The 16,253-nt window shown below is 37.4% G+C and overlaps 1 protein-coding gene across 3 annotated transcripts in view; it reads left to right on the forward strand.

The window, feature by feature from the left end:
- The window catches only part of LOC105939939 (netrin receptor UNC5C), a 262,858-nt gene that overhangs the window by 124,861 nt on the left and 121,744 nt on the right, over nucleotides 1–16,253 (forward strand). For all 3 annotated transcript variants that reach the window (XM_036143780.1, XM_036143777.1, XM_036143778.1), the window contains exon 2: nucleotides 990–1,226. In XM_036143780.1, the coding sequence (XP_035999673.1) occupies nucleotides 990–1,226 (237 nt within the window). The remainder of the gene's footprint in view (nucleotides 1–989; nucleotides 1,227–16,253) is intronic.

Raw genomic sequence — 16,253 nt, forward strand, 5'->3', positions numbered from 1 at the left:
GTTGCGTCAGTACTTTTCCTGTTCCTCTATCATCTCCTGTGTCTAAAACGTGAAAGACTAAAATAAGGAACAAAGGAGCACATTTTAAAGCTATTTGTAGTAATGTTGATATTGTAATAAGTTGTAACAAGTTTCATTTTAGTAAAACATAAAAATCTCACTGAACTGATCATATAAAAATGTACAACATTTGTGTTTTTGCTTGAGGAATCCAAAGTTCTTAGCCGACTTTGTTCTCTGACAATTCCTTGAAAGATTTGAGAAGAGACGCTCTTTATAAGATGAAATAAAACTGTTTTGCAGTATTCCTCTGTTACTGGGGTTGGGACATTTCAACATATGGTGTCTGGGAGGTGGGAGTTTTATATCACAACAGCACCAGTTGAGGCCTTACTCTAAGCTCTTATTAAGTATTTTGCACTTGTATTAAAAAAGGTCCACACAGGTTGTAGAAAATTTCTTTGCAACAATCAAGGGCAATTAAATGGCTAATTGCAAGCTAATCAAAAGCTAAATCTGGCAATCTACTGTTAGCCTTCTACATAGCAACTGCTGGGTTAAATTTGGAATAATTTTGAACCTACGGTCAGGGGCAACTCATAAATAGATAAAATGAGGTCACAGTTATGCAAATCTCTTCATTCTTTATCATCATGGCAATATCTTCTTTTAGCTGCTATGTTTGTTTATCCTTCTTTCTTTCACCTCTTTTGTATGTGGTGCAATTTTATTTTCTGTACTTAAAAGAATAGGACATATGCAACAAAATACATACAATGCACTGCATAGACAGATTTTATAGCTTGTTGTAAAGACACAAATTTCAAGGCAACTGGTTTGGATTAAATTAAAAAGATTTCTTTAAACACACTAAGGGCAAATTATTTTACAGTTACTCCAGCAGATTGAAATCAAGGAGGATTAGAAAAACAAACAGAAAAGCTGTTTAAATGAAACATTTGACATTTCTCTTTTGTCTCCTTCTACAGTGAGGGATGAGGATGATTTCCTTAGCCTGAGTGAACTCCCTGAAACCTTCCCCTCCGACCCTCCAGAGCCTTTACCGCACTTCTTGTTCGAACCCGATGAAGGCTACATCGTCAAGAATAAGCCCGTCAATCTGTACTGCAAAGCGACCCCTGCCACGCAGATTTATTTTAAATGCAACAGTGAGTGGGTTCATCAGAAAGACCACACCGTGGAGGAGAGAGTTGATGAAAATTCAGGTAAGCGAAGCCCCACTTCACGCAGTCACTGGGAAGAGCCATCACACAAAAGATTTATTTGAAATTAGTCAGAAAGTTGAGGAACAAGGACAGTTACAGATTCTTTTGACTTCTTTGACTTCTTTGTTTTATTGTACAAAAAGTGTGGTTCCACGGCAGCTTAATAGTACATTTCCGCTGAAGCTGCAGCTTAATGATTGAGATACAATTGTGTGTGAACAGACCAATGATGTTCAACTTATGTTGCCAATTTCCTTGCGAATGTAGATAAAATAGATAAATAAATAAAAAAAGAAAGTGTGAGTAATCTAATTTAGAGGACACTGAATACTGGTGGCAATGATCTCTGCATCTGGCAGATTAATATTGGTATCGACAGCAGATGTTTTGTTCAATAGTTCATTAAGAAAATATTATTTCATTATGAAGAATTTCAAAAAGGTGTGGACTTTTAATATTTAATGAACATATCTATTAGGACATTAGGCTCAAGCCCCCTTTCCTTCAGCTTAATATTTAAAGATTTTTATCTGAGAATACATATGAATCTTATGTCATGAAACAGGGACAGATGGACCCAGTATTCAGCCAGAAACAAGCGAGGTACGTGGAATAACCAGGTTTTAATAAACAGAACTGGTTAGTGCAGGAACAGACCGTCTCAATGGTCAAAACGGGAATCCAAAAACTGGTACACAGAGGCAGTCCAAAAAAAAGGCAGAGAAATCAGAAACAGGTACAGGCTTAGATCGGTAAACAGGTACGCTATCAGAACAGGGCAGGAAATTTAGGATCAGGACTCAGGGTGGCTCAGATGTCAAAAAGGCAGCATTCGGGTAACGTCAACAGGATTTCAGACAAAGGAATGCTGGACAAAACTCACCAAACAGCTCATTTAAGACAATGATCTGGCAGAGTGCAGGAGAGCAGGTGAACAGAGTGAAACTAATTACCAGAATGGGTGGAGCTGATCAGGGGGGGAAAAGTGGCTGGAAGAAAACTGAAGCTGATTGGATGGTGACTGGTGAAGGAGAGTGACAGGAAGATGAAAGAATGCTGGCAGGTGAACTGAATAAAGGCTGGTGACAGAAGTAATCAGAGCAGGCCAGAAAAAACTGATAACATAAAACAAAGTACAAAATCAAACCACATTAAAACCCAAACATTAACCAAAACTAGTACAGAACCTAAACCTAAGACATAGTCGATTACATAAAGAGAATCACTAAACCAAAACAGAACTTAAACTAATCCAGAACCAAAATCAACATAAAGACCAAACCTAAGACTAAACAGAACATAAGCAAATAATAAAAACCAGAGCTAATACTATGACAGGAGAGTGAACTAATTAAACAACAAACATAAACCATAACAAAACCCAAATCATGACATCTTAATTAATAAATTGCAACCCACAATTTATGAGCATACTGCGGACATTAACAAACGTATTGGATATTGTGTGGGTGAGGGCAGGAAAGTCCTGCTGTAAAACAAAATCAGCATCTCTACAATGTGTCTTATAAGAGAGAAATATGAATTTCTCTAAGATATCTTTGAAGGGGGTGTACTGACTTTGGACTTGATTAAACATAGTGAATCAACATCACCAGACGCAACTCTCCAAATGTTGACCAACTGTGGAAACTTCACGCTTGATCTTAAGTGGCTTCTTTGCCTACCACTGTTTTTGCAATGAATATGCCATGTATATATTTTGAGTTTAAGTCTTGAATTGCATTCCTGAGCCAAATTCCCTTTTCATTTATATTCAATTTTAAGGAGACTCACCTGTACTTTCCTCTTTGTGTTATAGCCAAACTTATGATGCTGGTGCATTATACCTTCACACAGGTTTGGCCTTAAAGGGAGGTCACATTCAAGATGTATGCACACAGCTGTATTATGGCCAGTGCTGTACCTCAGTGTTTACAAGACACTTTAATAGGATCCAATATGATGTACTGGACTGCAGCCAGTCCCACACTTGACAGCAAACAGCATTACTCTGCTTGCTAAGTAATGATGAATCACACTGTTACTTTGGCAGCAGCATAAAGACTCAGACACTCCGGTTTCTTAGATTTAAGGTTGACATGTGTTTGGCTCTTGTTTTCCCACCTGCTTGATAATGAGCCCAGGTCCCCAGAGTTTAGGATTAAAAACAGTCTGGCAGCCATTGATTTAAGGTAGCTGTTCAGAGGAATAACGTTGGAGTCAACAGTTGCACAACACAGCAATATTTGAGGTTGATCTTTTTCCATAAATTGAAATAAACTTCAAGAAAAGGCATATTGGATAGGTTTTAGGAAGATTTAACTTTGTAAAAGAAAGCAAGCCTGGGAGTCATACATGGAGCTGTTTTGATTAGCATTGATTTTTCTTTTGGTTTTAGCAGTTGTTCATTTCAAGGTGTAGCTTAATACAACTGTATTGCAAAGTTTTAGCTTGTACTCTTGAATAGCCAAGGTATGACAGGAAGTGAGATATGTAGCCAGTGACAACAAAACAAGAATGAAATACTTTTATTAGAAGCAATCGTGCATGTTAGAAATCAACAATATGGAACTCCACTATTTTATTAATCCACATTTTGTCTTCGTGTTTATCATTGAAATCATGCTTAGCTGTTTGTCATTTAGTAATCTCCTATTTTCCGTTCATTGATAACTGCTTGGTTCCTAGCAGTGACTTACTCAGAGGGAACGCAATTCAATTAACAGTTCATGGACCCAAGGTTGTAGACTGTTATAGTGACTGCCACCATGAAAATGTTCACAATGTGAACTATTCATGCAACCAGGTTAGTGTTTATTGAAGAAAATTACAGAAGAAAAAACAACTGTAGATTAGTTTTAGTCTAGTTGCCATGGTTTGCTTTTATTCATTCCTAATTTATCTGTAACACGGCTGATCATCTTCAAGTTATCCCGTCTCTTTTAGGGCATTTGATCCTTCAAGCATACCATAATCTACAAAATCATACACATACAAAATTTAATGACTAAATAAAGTGGATGGATAAAAAGATATCAAGAGCGGTTGAGGTCTAGGGATGAGTGCATCTGGGTTATTGTTTTCTCTTTAGATTGTTTTTAAATAGAATTTGTAATAAATGCAGTTTAGTTAAACATGGATTTCTCTAAAAGAAAAAGCAATCAAAAGCACAAGTTCTTGATGATGCCACTTCCATTGTTTTTGATTTTTTTTGCACTTGTTCAAAGTATTTAGGTCACCTTTGAACTACAGACACAGAGATTATAAAGTCTCTATATATTATGCAACAAAGTTTTATTGAATCGCATTGAATTCAAAGAGTGAGCAATTTTTATCAGTTTGCCACTTTATAAAAACAACTAAACAGTGACCTGTATACTTCTCCACTCCTCCACTTCCTCTCTTTCCTCGCCTTTCTTCTTCTTTTCCCCTATCTCCCGCTTTCCTGTATTCCCTTTACACTGATTTTTACTTATTACTACCGGAGAGAGTGAAGAGTAGCTTTATGCTGAAATCAAGCATGCAGAATGAGAAGTGTGATGAGCGGATTCAAAAGGATGAAGTTGTTGATAAGGTTAGAGAGGCTAACAGATATCAGGGAGCTTTACTGGGAAGAAAGATTATATCCAGCTCACATCTTTCTGCATGTTCCTACTTTACCAGTAGCTCAGGGAAAGAAAAGTGTTGATCTTTAGGATGAAGATACAATGTATACATACCAGAGATGCTGACTTGCTGTCTTGAATTTGACTTTGTAAAGTGCCTTGAGATGACATGTTTCATGAATTGGCATTATATAAATAAAATTGAATTGAATTGAATTAAGACATGGATGTTGTTCACAATAAGTTGCCAAAACAATCACTTTTGACGTAACCTTAGTTGTTTTGTGGAATTGACTCTCATGAACATTTATATCTGATGTAATCAAGAATGAGACCAAGCTGGTTAACAAGTAATGTTTTCCTGTGAAAGGGGGCGTTTGATTTCCCAAAGGGTTGGGTTTATGATGTGATCTTCCCGCCAGCATTTCTCGTCAGTCCTTCAAAAACAAGCTGTGTTGTTGAGTACGATACTCAATATGTCATTTTCTTCGTCACAAATTTAATTATTTTAGATAGAGCTTAATAAAACCACAAAACACTTAGGATTTGAATTTAACTTTCTCACCATTGAATGATGACTTCCCTTGGACTCAAACCATTTGACTTGAAAAGACTGGAGATCTTAAACCAAGCATAAAGTTTGTTTCCAGGGGATACTTCCATCTTTGTCCACCAGGTATGCAATTTAGCCTGCTTTACTCCTGGCCATTTGACAATATCTCCTCCTTCTGTATGCTGCATCTATCGGGTTTATTTGACTTTCTTCTGCTTCCAGTGGTAACAGCAAAGACGGCTACAGTGGTAGAGAGGTCCTGTCATCCAGTGGCATCAATGATATCAGTGCAAAGTTGGTTTAAAAAAGAAATGCTAGGCTCGGTATCATCCAAACAACATGCAAACTTCTATGCTGCCCAACTCCAAATATGTTCAGGCATTTTCATTCCATTAACATTTAGCATTAGCATTTATTGATATTTCAATACGCACAAGAAGATTTCGAGTTTGTAACATAAAGTCAGAACTTACATATTCAAGGGAGTGGGTGGAAGTTTCTATATATATATATATATATATATATATATATATATATATATATATATATATATATATATATATATATTATATACATATATATATATATATATATATATATATTAGCTAAATTGCACATTTGGTTAAATTACTTGTTTAAAACTCAACATTAAGATTTTAGGATTTGGACTTAGCACTTGCATATTTTGACTTTGGACTTCACTTGGGACTTTCATATGTTTACTTGGGAACTGACTCAAGACTTGGTTGGAAAGACTTGAGACTTACTTATAACTTGCAAAATAATTACTTGGTCTCACATCTCCCACTTACACCTCAAGGTCGCTAAGGGTTTGTGACTTCAAGCCCCCATTCCATGTGAGGGCTTTTGGTTTATCTGTGTGTAAAGCAGATAATTAAAATATGTTCTGAAAGGAACATTTTGCTTACTACACTACATTGCTGTTTATTTTAATACATGCCTATGCTGAAATGTGTTTAATGTTTAGTGTTGACAAATTAAAAAAATCAGGCTGATTCTCTGATTGGAATAAGGAGAAGAAAATGCTCCAAACCCTATTTAGTTTAGTAAATATCAAAGGAGTAGGCAGTTTGAACACAAGGATTAACACTTATTAAATATGCTTTTTGTTTATTTAACAAGAACAGTACACATTAATGAACATTTCTGTAAATGTGTCAGTAGTAGCTACAAAGCTAATTTTCAACTGTTGTCCCTCGACCAGGTGTATAAGAGCAACACATATTAAAAGGTCATTTAGCAAAGGATAAAAGCTGACAACATATCTGAAAGTTCATACTTTTTGTATAAAATAAATCTTATCTCATAACAAAAACAGTTATCATTCATCAAATGTTACCTGTTCGACTCATTCAGAAATTTAACTATAATGTGTGTTGTTGTAAATAAATAAACATCTTTGTTCGTTTCCTTTCAACATATGTAAATGCATGTCTGTATCTCTAATGGAGTTATTTTAATGCCTCGTCAGAAAAAATATGTAGAAAGTTTTCACTATGTTGAACTGCATGTTCTTAAACAATTGAGTCTTAAATATTCATGTGCTAACCTTAAGGGTGAAACAGGACCTGATTTGAATTTATGACCTAGAGCAATACAGTGTTCCAGACAGACCGGATGGCATGTATCTGATAAGAATGTTTATTACACTCATTAGAAACTTAAGACTGGACCTAGGAATGACTTGTGGACCACTCTAGTACATACACTGTAACTGTAACATTATACCTAAAAAGCTAATGTGCACTGTTTGTAATACTTTACTATTGAGCAGATAATAGGAAACTAAATGACCTTGCTGTCGTGAGATGAAACTCTTATTTTTAACTCCTAATACAAGTGGTCTTGAGGTCCATGGTTTATTTGTGGAGTCTTCTGTTATGTGTTCTGTCAAACATGCACCTAAAGATATTTGGATGCTGTGGTACCTGCAGCACACATGCGTCTGGATAGTCTATACCTTTTGTCTAAATAATCAGATGAGTCAGTAAATTATGAAAAGTGAAAAAGTGCCTGAAGCAAGCCAGCAAGATTAAGTTTTATGCACATAGTGTACAAAAAACAACAAATCCTTACCTGTACAGGTGCCAAAACAATGGGGCCAGCCATTGTCAGAGAACCAGTTCAAACTAGAAAATAGATAATTAATGTTGTCAGTGAGTACAGTAAGAATTTTGTTTACATAACAGGGCAACGAGGCATCCTTAAATCTTATGTTCATTCACTGTCCTCCTACACTAAACATGTTGCTTCAAAATACATCCGGCTTGACATATTCATGATTGTTGTGGTAATTAAATATTTTTAATGAAAAAATACAATGCCATTTTAAGCAAACTAGGACAGACTGATAATGGACAATGTTAATAAGTTTAAAAAAATCTGAAAACATCTAAGTAAGTTTATTTGTGCACCCTGTGTACCCTTGGCATTCCTTTGAAAGCTTTCCATTTATGAAGCCAGAAAGTCCACCATTTTATTTCATGTGCTATATTACAAAATATTTAGGAAACCCAACGCCTTGAGAAGGAATTTATTTATGCACAGTTTTCAGATGATGAAATAACACTCTTAGTTTAATCCTAAATGGTCTGTGCTTGTTAGTGGTTTATCAAGTCCAGAGGACTCCAAAATCGGAGCGGGGGAATCGAACCGGCAATCCGCCGGTTACACTCCTTAGCTCCTGTGCCAGGCTTTTATTGCATGGTTTTAGCATTATGAATGTACAGATAATTATTCATCTGAACAAAGTTTATTGTTACAAAACATTCCCTAAAACAATGCCACATAAAGGCTTTTAATGGTGTAAAGGTGACTTCCTCAAAATAAATAATGAACAACTTATATCTAGCTAATTACGAAACATCAGGGGAAAAAGCTGCAAGGAGGATAAACCATCTGTCTGTACATACATACATTCATAGTTAAAGGAGCTATAAGTAAGATATTTGCTGTAAAAGCAAACTAAATCATTCTCATTTGTCACCCAGGATGGAATTAATATTTCCTATAAACAATCGGTCCTCAAAAATGTGTTAATCACCTTTTTCTCCTTTCAGAGTGTAGCCCGTGTTTACTTCCTTGTTCCTCAGCCAATCTTATGAGATTTCCCAGGGTTCCCAACACAGAACATAGCATTTGGTATTTTATCTTGGCAAAATGCAGCAGTATGCTAACATGGCAGCCAGTAAGAGAAGCGGACCAGAAATATAAGAGAATACAACATCATATCCAGTACCTATCCTGTGAGTAGAAATTCAATACAGCAACACACCGCTTAAAAATGACCTATTAGATTATTGTGATTGGAAAGCTGTTGTAGCCATTTGAGCCACAAGGTGTCAGTATTACTTATAGCTCCTTTAAAATAGGCAAAACATAAGACTAGATATTAAAATGGCTGCAAATATGGGAGCATTAATATAATTCCTGAATAAAAGTAAATATATTGTTAAATATACGCATAGATGAAATTGGTGAAATTTTATCTAGCTCCTGCGACAACGGTGTGTCCTTTAACCGGCGGGTTGCTGGTTCCAACCCCAGCTCTGGCCATCTCAGTTGTTGTGTCTTTGGGCAAGACACTTTACTCGGTTTGCCTGCTGTGGGTGGTCAGAGGGCCCAGTGGTAACTTAGGGTCCTCAGGACTTGATAAAGTGCTATACCAGTACAGACCATTTATGATATATAATATTACTCTTATACTGTACCTTAGTTAGAAAAAAAGCTGATCAAAGAGAAGATTAGAAAAATAAAAGCTCAACAAGTGTTAAGCTTTAACTTGCAAAAGTATAAATTGAAGTGTTCTTCACGACTAAACAAATTTAATTATCATACACATACACACACACACAGACCACCTGTTGTCATAGTTTTTTAGCTTTAATTACCGTATAGATAGACATACTAACAGGATATGTCAATGAAAAAAACAGGATACATTTAGTGCAATGGCTGAGTATATGGACAAGAACCTTAGGAGGATGCAGATGACAGAAAAGCTTTATTCCAATGACTAACTGTATAGACCTCCAACATAATATTAGCAATCTGTGTTCTATATTTGAAATGGTAACTAAGCACCTGTTGACCCATTTGCCTTTTAAATGAAACAAACCTATTAAGTTAGTCAAAGCAGAATAAATATGGGCAGAGAAAGGCCCTAATTTTTAAATGACCCACTGTAAACGAAATGCTAGACAACTTATTTACAGTTTTATTGAAAATTCAGCCAAAGGAAAATCCTTGTGACTTATATACATGCACAGAATAAATCTTAACTATTAAAGTGCCTTTTTAGCATTTATATCAGCATATGTACTGCCTCAGTACATCTCCATTAGCCTTGAAGTGCGCTTAGACATATTGTGTGCTAGGTTACTTACTTTGTCTCCATTAGCTAAAGTGTGAATGGTTATTAGTCTGCTACCAATGACCTGTGACTCCACATCAAAGGCTGCACATACACACACATATATCAATAGTGCACATGGTATTGGCTTTGGTGATTTGCGACCTCTTTCCCTCCTTTGCTGCCATCTTCTCTGTATTGATTTCTTCTCTTCTGTCTCTCGTTTTTTTTTTCTCCTTCCTGGTGTTTCTCTGTGCCTCTCCTTGTTTAGCTCTCTTTCTGCCCTTCCTGGTATTCCTCTCTAAAACACTTCTGTAACATAGTCAACTATGTTTTTGATCTCTTTCTAGCTCTTAACTCTAGAGATTGTTTCATTTTAGTTAACAAGAATCAGGACCTATTAGAGTTACCCTCCAGTGACTTCTAATATGGATGTCAGCTGTGTGTTTGTGTGCATACATAGCCGATGTGGGCTCATTGTCTGTGTTTGCACATGTTTGTGTTTGGGCTGTGTGAAGGTAAGCTTTGTTTTCAATGTTTTTATGCTAATTTATAGTATTTGTTTGCCTGATGTTGGGCAATGGTGGGAATTGTAAGAGTTTGGATGCAGTTCCCTGCATACCCTGTTTCATGTCTTGGTTTGTTGGTTTTTTGGAATCACTGAGGGGCTCAAACATGCACGCTCAAAGGCATTAACATTTATACAAGCAAACACACATTCTGGGACTGTGACAATCAGTCAACATCAGAGTCAGAGCTGTTCAGAGAATGTTCAAATGCACTGTCACATCTTCCCTCAGAGGTTTCTAAACTTTTAAAAGTTCAATTCCCCAAATAAATGTGAAAAGGCCTTTCAACCAAATAATTGCTGGATAGAGTAACTGGACACTGAAATTGGGGCAATTAAATCAAGGTATAATGATACAACAAATTGCTTCACCAATATTTGACTTCTTTTATAGATTTTTCACAGTTGCTCAAATCCGAGACATGTATCATGTCTGAGGAATTGGTTAAAACCTGCTTAAATAATCTTCCTTCATTAGGATTGCATAAATCTTTGCTGTTTAAATTGATTTATCTGTAAATACCTTCAATCAATGGTGTGATACTATATCACACCATTTGACGTGTGGTTGTCAACTGGTGTTATATTGGGAACACAGACTGTTTCACAGCTCAGACTTAATTGCAATATTTTCATAGACCTGCAAATTTGTTTTATTTTTTGATGATCTGGTAATTTAATATCTGTTATATCAGGAAGGTTGTAGGTTTATTGTATAAAGATATGTAAAGTCAAACAAACTAATCCATCTATCTCACCAATGGATGGTCCTGTCCATTGCAGGACAAACAACCATGCATGTACACACATTCATACCCAGGGCAATTTAGAGAGATAAATTAACCTAACAGTTCTGTTTTTGGACTGTGGGAGGAAGCCGGATTACCCAGAAAGATGTATGCACAGGGAGAACATGCAAACTCCATGCAGAAAGACCCAGGCCAGAACTGTCCACATTATGTATTCATGACTGCCCCTTACTCGTTTTCTGAATTTTAGACTTCTCAGTTTTTCCCCACTGCACACTTCATAGAAAGTGCATTGAGACACAACATGTGAACTACTATTTGTTTTCTTGCGGAACATATTTTTAAAATGTGAAAATCTTCATGAAAATCAGCAATCTGTATATTTCTGATTAAATAGTACACTTTTAAGTTCTGAAAGTGCTCTCCTTATGATTTGTTACTGAAGCAAGTGGATCATGTCATGGTTTATTTAGGAAGACCGAAATGCAAAAAAATAATAATAATAAAATAATAAAAATGTGGCAAAAAACTGAGTTTAAAATAAACTTGTACACAGTTGGACAGCATAGTTGGAATAACAGGCAGTTACCAGCATGGTACTGGAGAGCGTAGTGGAAGAACTCAGCAGTAAATAAAGAGAAATCTGGAGCTTGAATACTGAGACAGGGGTGTATTTCTCCACCTAAAACCTACAGAGAGGTTGTGTTGTGAAAAGATTATAAAACAGGAGCCAGGACTCTGGACCATCTATTTTAGAGCAAAGAAGAATACTTAAAGATCCATGTTCCTGTATACTAAAACAGTGAGATTATATAGAAAAAAATTAAGCTTGTTGGGAAAAAGGAGGTTGAAGAGGCTATTCTCATCAGTACTACCACTAATTTAATTGAAAATCATATGTAATGCATGAAACTGGGAACCTGGTATTCAAGCCAAACATGGAATATGTTTAAAATGTTTATTGAGGGAAATGGAGTAGATGACAGGCAGGTAATGACCACAACACAGGGGATGGTGGATGGCAGACAGAGTACCAGATGCAGAATATGTATTGCAGGTAGAACCAGGCTCAAACAGGTACTCGCAGACAGAACCAAACTTGACCAGAAGGTCAAAGCACTAGCAGGTAAACCAGCGAGGCCAGAGCGAGGACTGGTTCCAGGGAATACACAGGTGTGACAGGCAGGCAGACAGCAGTTGATTTTAAAGCATTTGGACATCACAAGCTCATTTAAACCAGCTAGTGGAGCAAAGACATCATGCAAAAGTTTGAGAAAATGGCTCCAAAGGACTCAAAGTCGCCGACAGTAGAGGAAGATGGCTATGTTAGCTTTAGCATGTTAAAGGCAATGCAGGACTAGCAAAGGGAGTTCTATAAAGAGCTGATAAAACAACAACAGGACAACTTTAAAACCTTTGTCCAAATTATTGTGGACACTACAAACACGAGACTAGATAACATCGTAAAGGACATGCAAGACATCAAATTGTGCATGCAGTTCTCTGACAGTGTTGTGAATAATGTCTAAGCTGAGGAAAAGCTGATGAACAGGAGGAAAACTCAGAGGCGTCTGAGAGTAAAGTTCGGGATCTCATTAAAATAAAACCGGGACTGCATGGTGATGAGGTGATTATTGACTATGCTTATCATATTGGATAATGGCAGACCCAGGCAGATCATTACAAGACTGCAGTGTCTTAAAGACCCACAAACCATCCTGTCATCATCATGTAAGCTCAAAGGTTCAAAAAATGTTTTACCAATGAAGATTTCACAGACACAATCAGAAAGAAGAAGAAGAAGGAGGTACTTCCACAGGTGAAGGCGGCGGGAGTGCGAGGTGACATAGCTATTTTAAAATATGACAAATTGGTTATAAATCCGAAATTAAAGTGTCACCAATCATATACCCCGTTTACACTACCATTTTCAACCGTGCCGAGACCGGTCCGAGCTCGGTAACTGAGATAACTTTCGAGTGTAAATGGATCGCAAACTGAACTGGACTGTGCCAGAGACAACCGGACTGTGCTAAATCTAGACCAGTTCGATGGGTGGGCTCGGCCCAGTTTTTCAGTGGCACGGTTCTCTGATAACAGTGCATGAGCAGACCACGTCATCTCCTTTAAGTCAGCTGATCAATTTTGCGGTTTCAGACATTCATAAAATACTAGCTTCCTTACCATGCCGCATGGTTTCCAGTGATGATTCTGCTTAGCAGTGTGATGAACCTCGACATCTGTTGCTGTTTCCTGCATCTGTAAGCCCTGATTAGACGTTTGTTGGTCTTATCCACCTCCCAAATGCGGACTCCGTCAAGTGAATTCACCAAATGTTGCCTTTTTTGGCTGAGTCTCCGCAAACAACGAAGTATCACAATTATAACCAAGCATAACTTCCTGAATGTTACGGGCGCCATTTTGATTTGCTTGAGTCCCTCCTTCAATCCTAGAGAGCAGTAGTACCGTAGATTGTTACTAGGAGGCAAGGAACCGTGCTAGCATGATGTGTAAACGGTCATCAGAACCAAGCTCGGCATGGTTAACTTATCCAAGCTCGGTCCGAGCTCGGCATGGATCGGTTAAAAAAGGGTAGTGTAAATGGGGCTATAGTCATGTTTATTCTTTAATGAGAGAGTAAGACATACTGAAGTGACTAAGTACCTTAGGCTGCAACTTAGGTCACTGAATGCACCATGTTAGTATGCCTGTGTTCTCAGTTTTCCAGGTCATCGCAACAGCAAACGGGCTTAAACCGGAGGCAACCAGACTTCCGTTCAGTTTTTTCTTAAATCGTTTTGACACCTATCCAAGAGTCTTTGTCAAGTCTTAGCATCTACAAAAAGTATACCTGTCATAATTTGAGTTTTTGTTTTGTTTGCCTTTGGACTTTTCTTCAGCCTGTCACCTCTCAGCCACCAGCCACTATCCTGTCAGCTCTGCCCCAGTCAATTAGCCCACATCAACTCCACCAGCTGCCAGTAATTAGATTAAACTCTGGTCACCTGTTCACCAGTGTATATATACCTGCCTCAGCCAACTCATCCCTGCAAGAACATCCTTTCTCACTTCTCTTCTCGTGTCGGAGTTCCCTGTGTGATGTACCCTGCTCTACCAGATGTACTCTTCAGTTAAAGGGCACCTGTGTCTGCATGCTGCAATTCTGTCTGTTTGTCCACGAGTCCCAGCTGCTTGCACTGCCCGTTCTGGTGGTTCCCTGGTCTACATCACCTGTTCTGGTTTTTACATCTACCTGCATCCTCTGGTCTCCTGCTCATCCCAGCCTGCCTGTACCTTCAGCCATAACTCATCTGCCATGTCTGTTTCTGCTTGCCTGCCTCACCTGCCACTGCTCATCCACTTCACAATAAACCTTTTAAACTTAACTCTGTGTCTGGCTGAAAATCTGGTTCACCAGCAGTAAGCATTACAATACTAGGATATAACAATAAAGGAGTTTCAATAGCACACATTAACTTTTGCAGTCTCAGAAATAAAACACATCAAATTGAGTCTCCACTAATCTTAAATAGCTTTTCTGTATTGTATGTCACTGAGACACATTTGGACATGACATTTGATAATAATGAACTTAATATTGATGGTTATACACTATACAGGAAGGATAGAAATTGTTTTGGAAGAGGTGTAGCCCTGTATATTAAAATTTATTTTAGGAGTAAGCTCCGGCCAGAGCTCAATCCATATAATATTGAAAATGTATGGGTGCAAATACAACCTTCTCATGGAAAACCAATACTGATTGGATGTATCTACACACCACCAAGTTCCAATTTATTTGATACTGAACTGGTTTGAGATATGTTAAGTAAAGTATCTGAAGAAAATAAATATATATTTTATTAGGTGACATGAATATTAATTGGATGGAAAAAAGTGCCCAATTAGAAAGAAGATAGTGTATGTACTCTGCCTGTAACTTGACTCAAGTTATTACAGTTCCCGCAAGAGTTAAAGTAAATGCTGCTAGTGTCAGAACTGCCACGTGTATAGACCATATTTACACTAATCATACCAAGTTATGCAAAGATATACTTTCCATTCCAGTTGGATTCAGTGATCATTTTGTGGCTGTAAATAGGAAAATTAGAACTCAGAAAGCAGTGCAAAAGTTTATTTATAAAAGGTCATACAAAAACATCAATATGGAGGATTTTTATTGTGATTTGAGATTTGATTGCAATGATGTGTATGCTAAATCAGTCCCAGAAGTTGCTCTAACTGTATTTAACAAACATTTTTGTTATCTTACAGGTAAGCATGCTCCAGCAAAGGAAGGAGCTTCTAGGTTAAACCATGCAACGTAGCTGTATAAAGAAATAAAAGCTTTAATGTGACAGAGGGATGCAGCTAAGAGAACAGCTGTCACATATAATTGGCCACTGGACTGGGCCCTGTATCACAATTTATGAAACACTACATTGAAATCAAGGAGATATAAAAATAAACAACTCTATCAACAAAAATTTGAAGAGGCTGGCACTAATAGCAAAATAATATGGAAAACCATAGTCTAATGGGCTGTGATAACATATCCCTACCTACACATATGGAAACTGATGAGGGTTTCATCAGTACATCTCGACACATTGATAATTACTTACATTCTATTTAAGATGAATATATATACCCTAGGAATATTAGTAACCACTTTGGTGAAAAATAATGGGGATCCTAATAAATAAACAACTCTGAGAGATGGCAGCAGGTGGACCCAATTACGGTAACTGGTAGCTGTAAATTGACTAAGCTGATTGGATGATGACTGGTGGCTAAATGCTGTGGAGTGGACTGAGCTGATAGATAGTGACAAATGGCTGGTGGTTGAGAGGAGTGGACCATGGTTTGGAAAATCAGTCCAGAAAAGTCCAAAACCAAAACAAACAAAAGCCTAAGTCATGACATTTTATTGAAACATTATTTCTGAGCATGGATGTTTCTCTAAAATGGGCCGAGTGAGATTTTGTTACTGCAATAAAATATTATCTTTAATTTAGGTTCTTGTTGCACAAGTGGGTTGGCACAAGCTAACAAATTTGGCTAACACTGTAACCCCGGAGATTCACCGAACGCGGAAGCCTCAAGGAAGCGGGAGCACCATGCTTTCTGCCAGGCACTGTTTCCCCAGAGAGTGATTCAGAGCACAGCGACGTGTACTT

This window comes from Fundulus heteroclitus, chromosome 12 (genome assembly GCF_011125445.2).
Source record: "Fundulus heteroclitus isolate FHET01 chromosome 12, MU-UCD_Fhet_4.1, whole genome shotgun sequence".
Lineage (NCBI taxonomy): Eukaryota > Metazoa > Chordata > Actinopteri > Cyprinodontiformes > Fundulidae > Fundulus > Fundulus heteroclitus.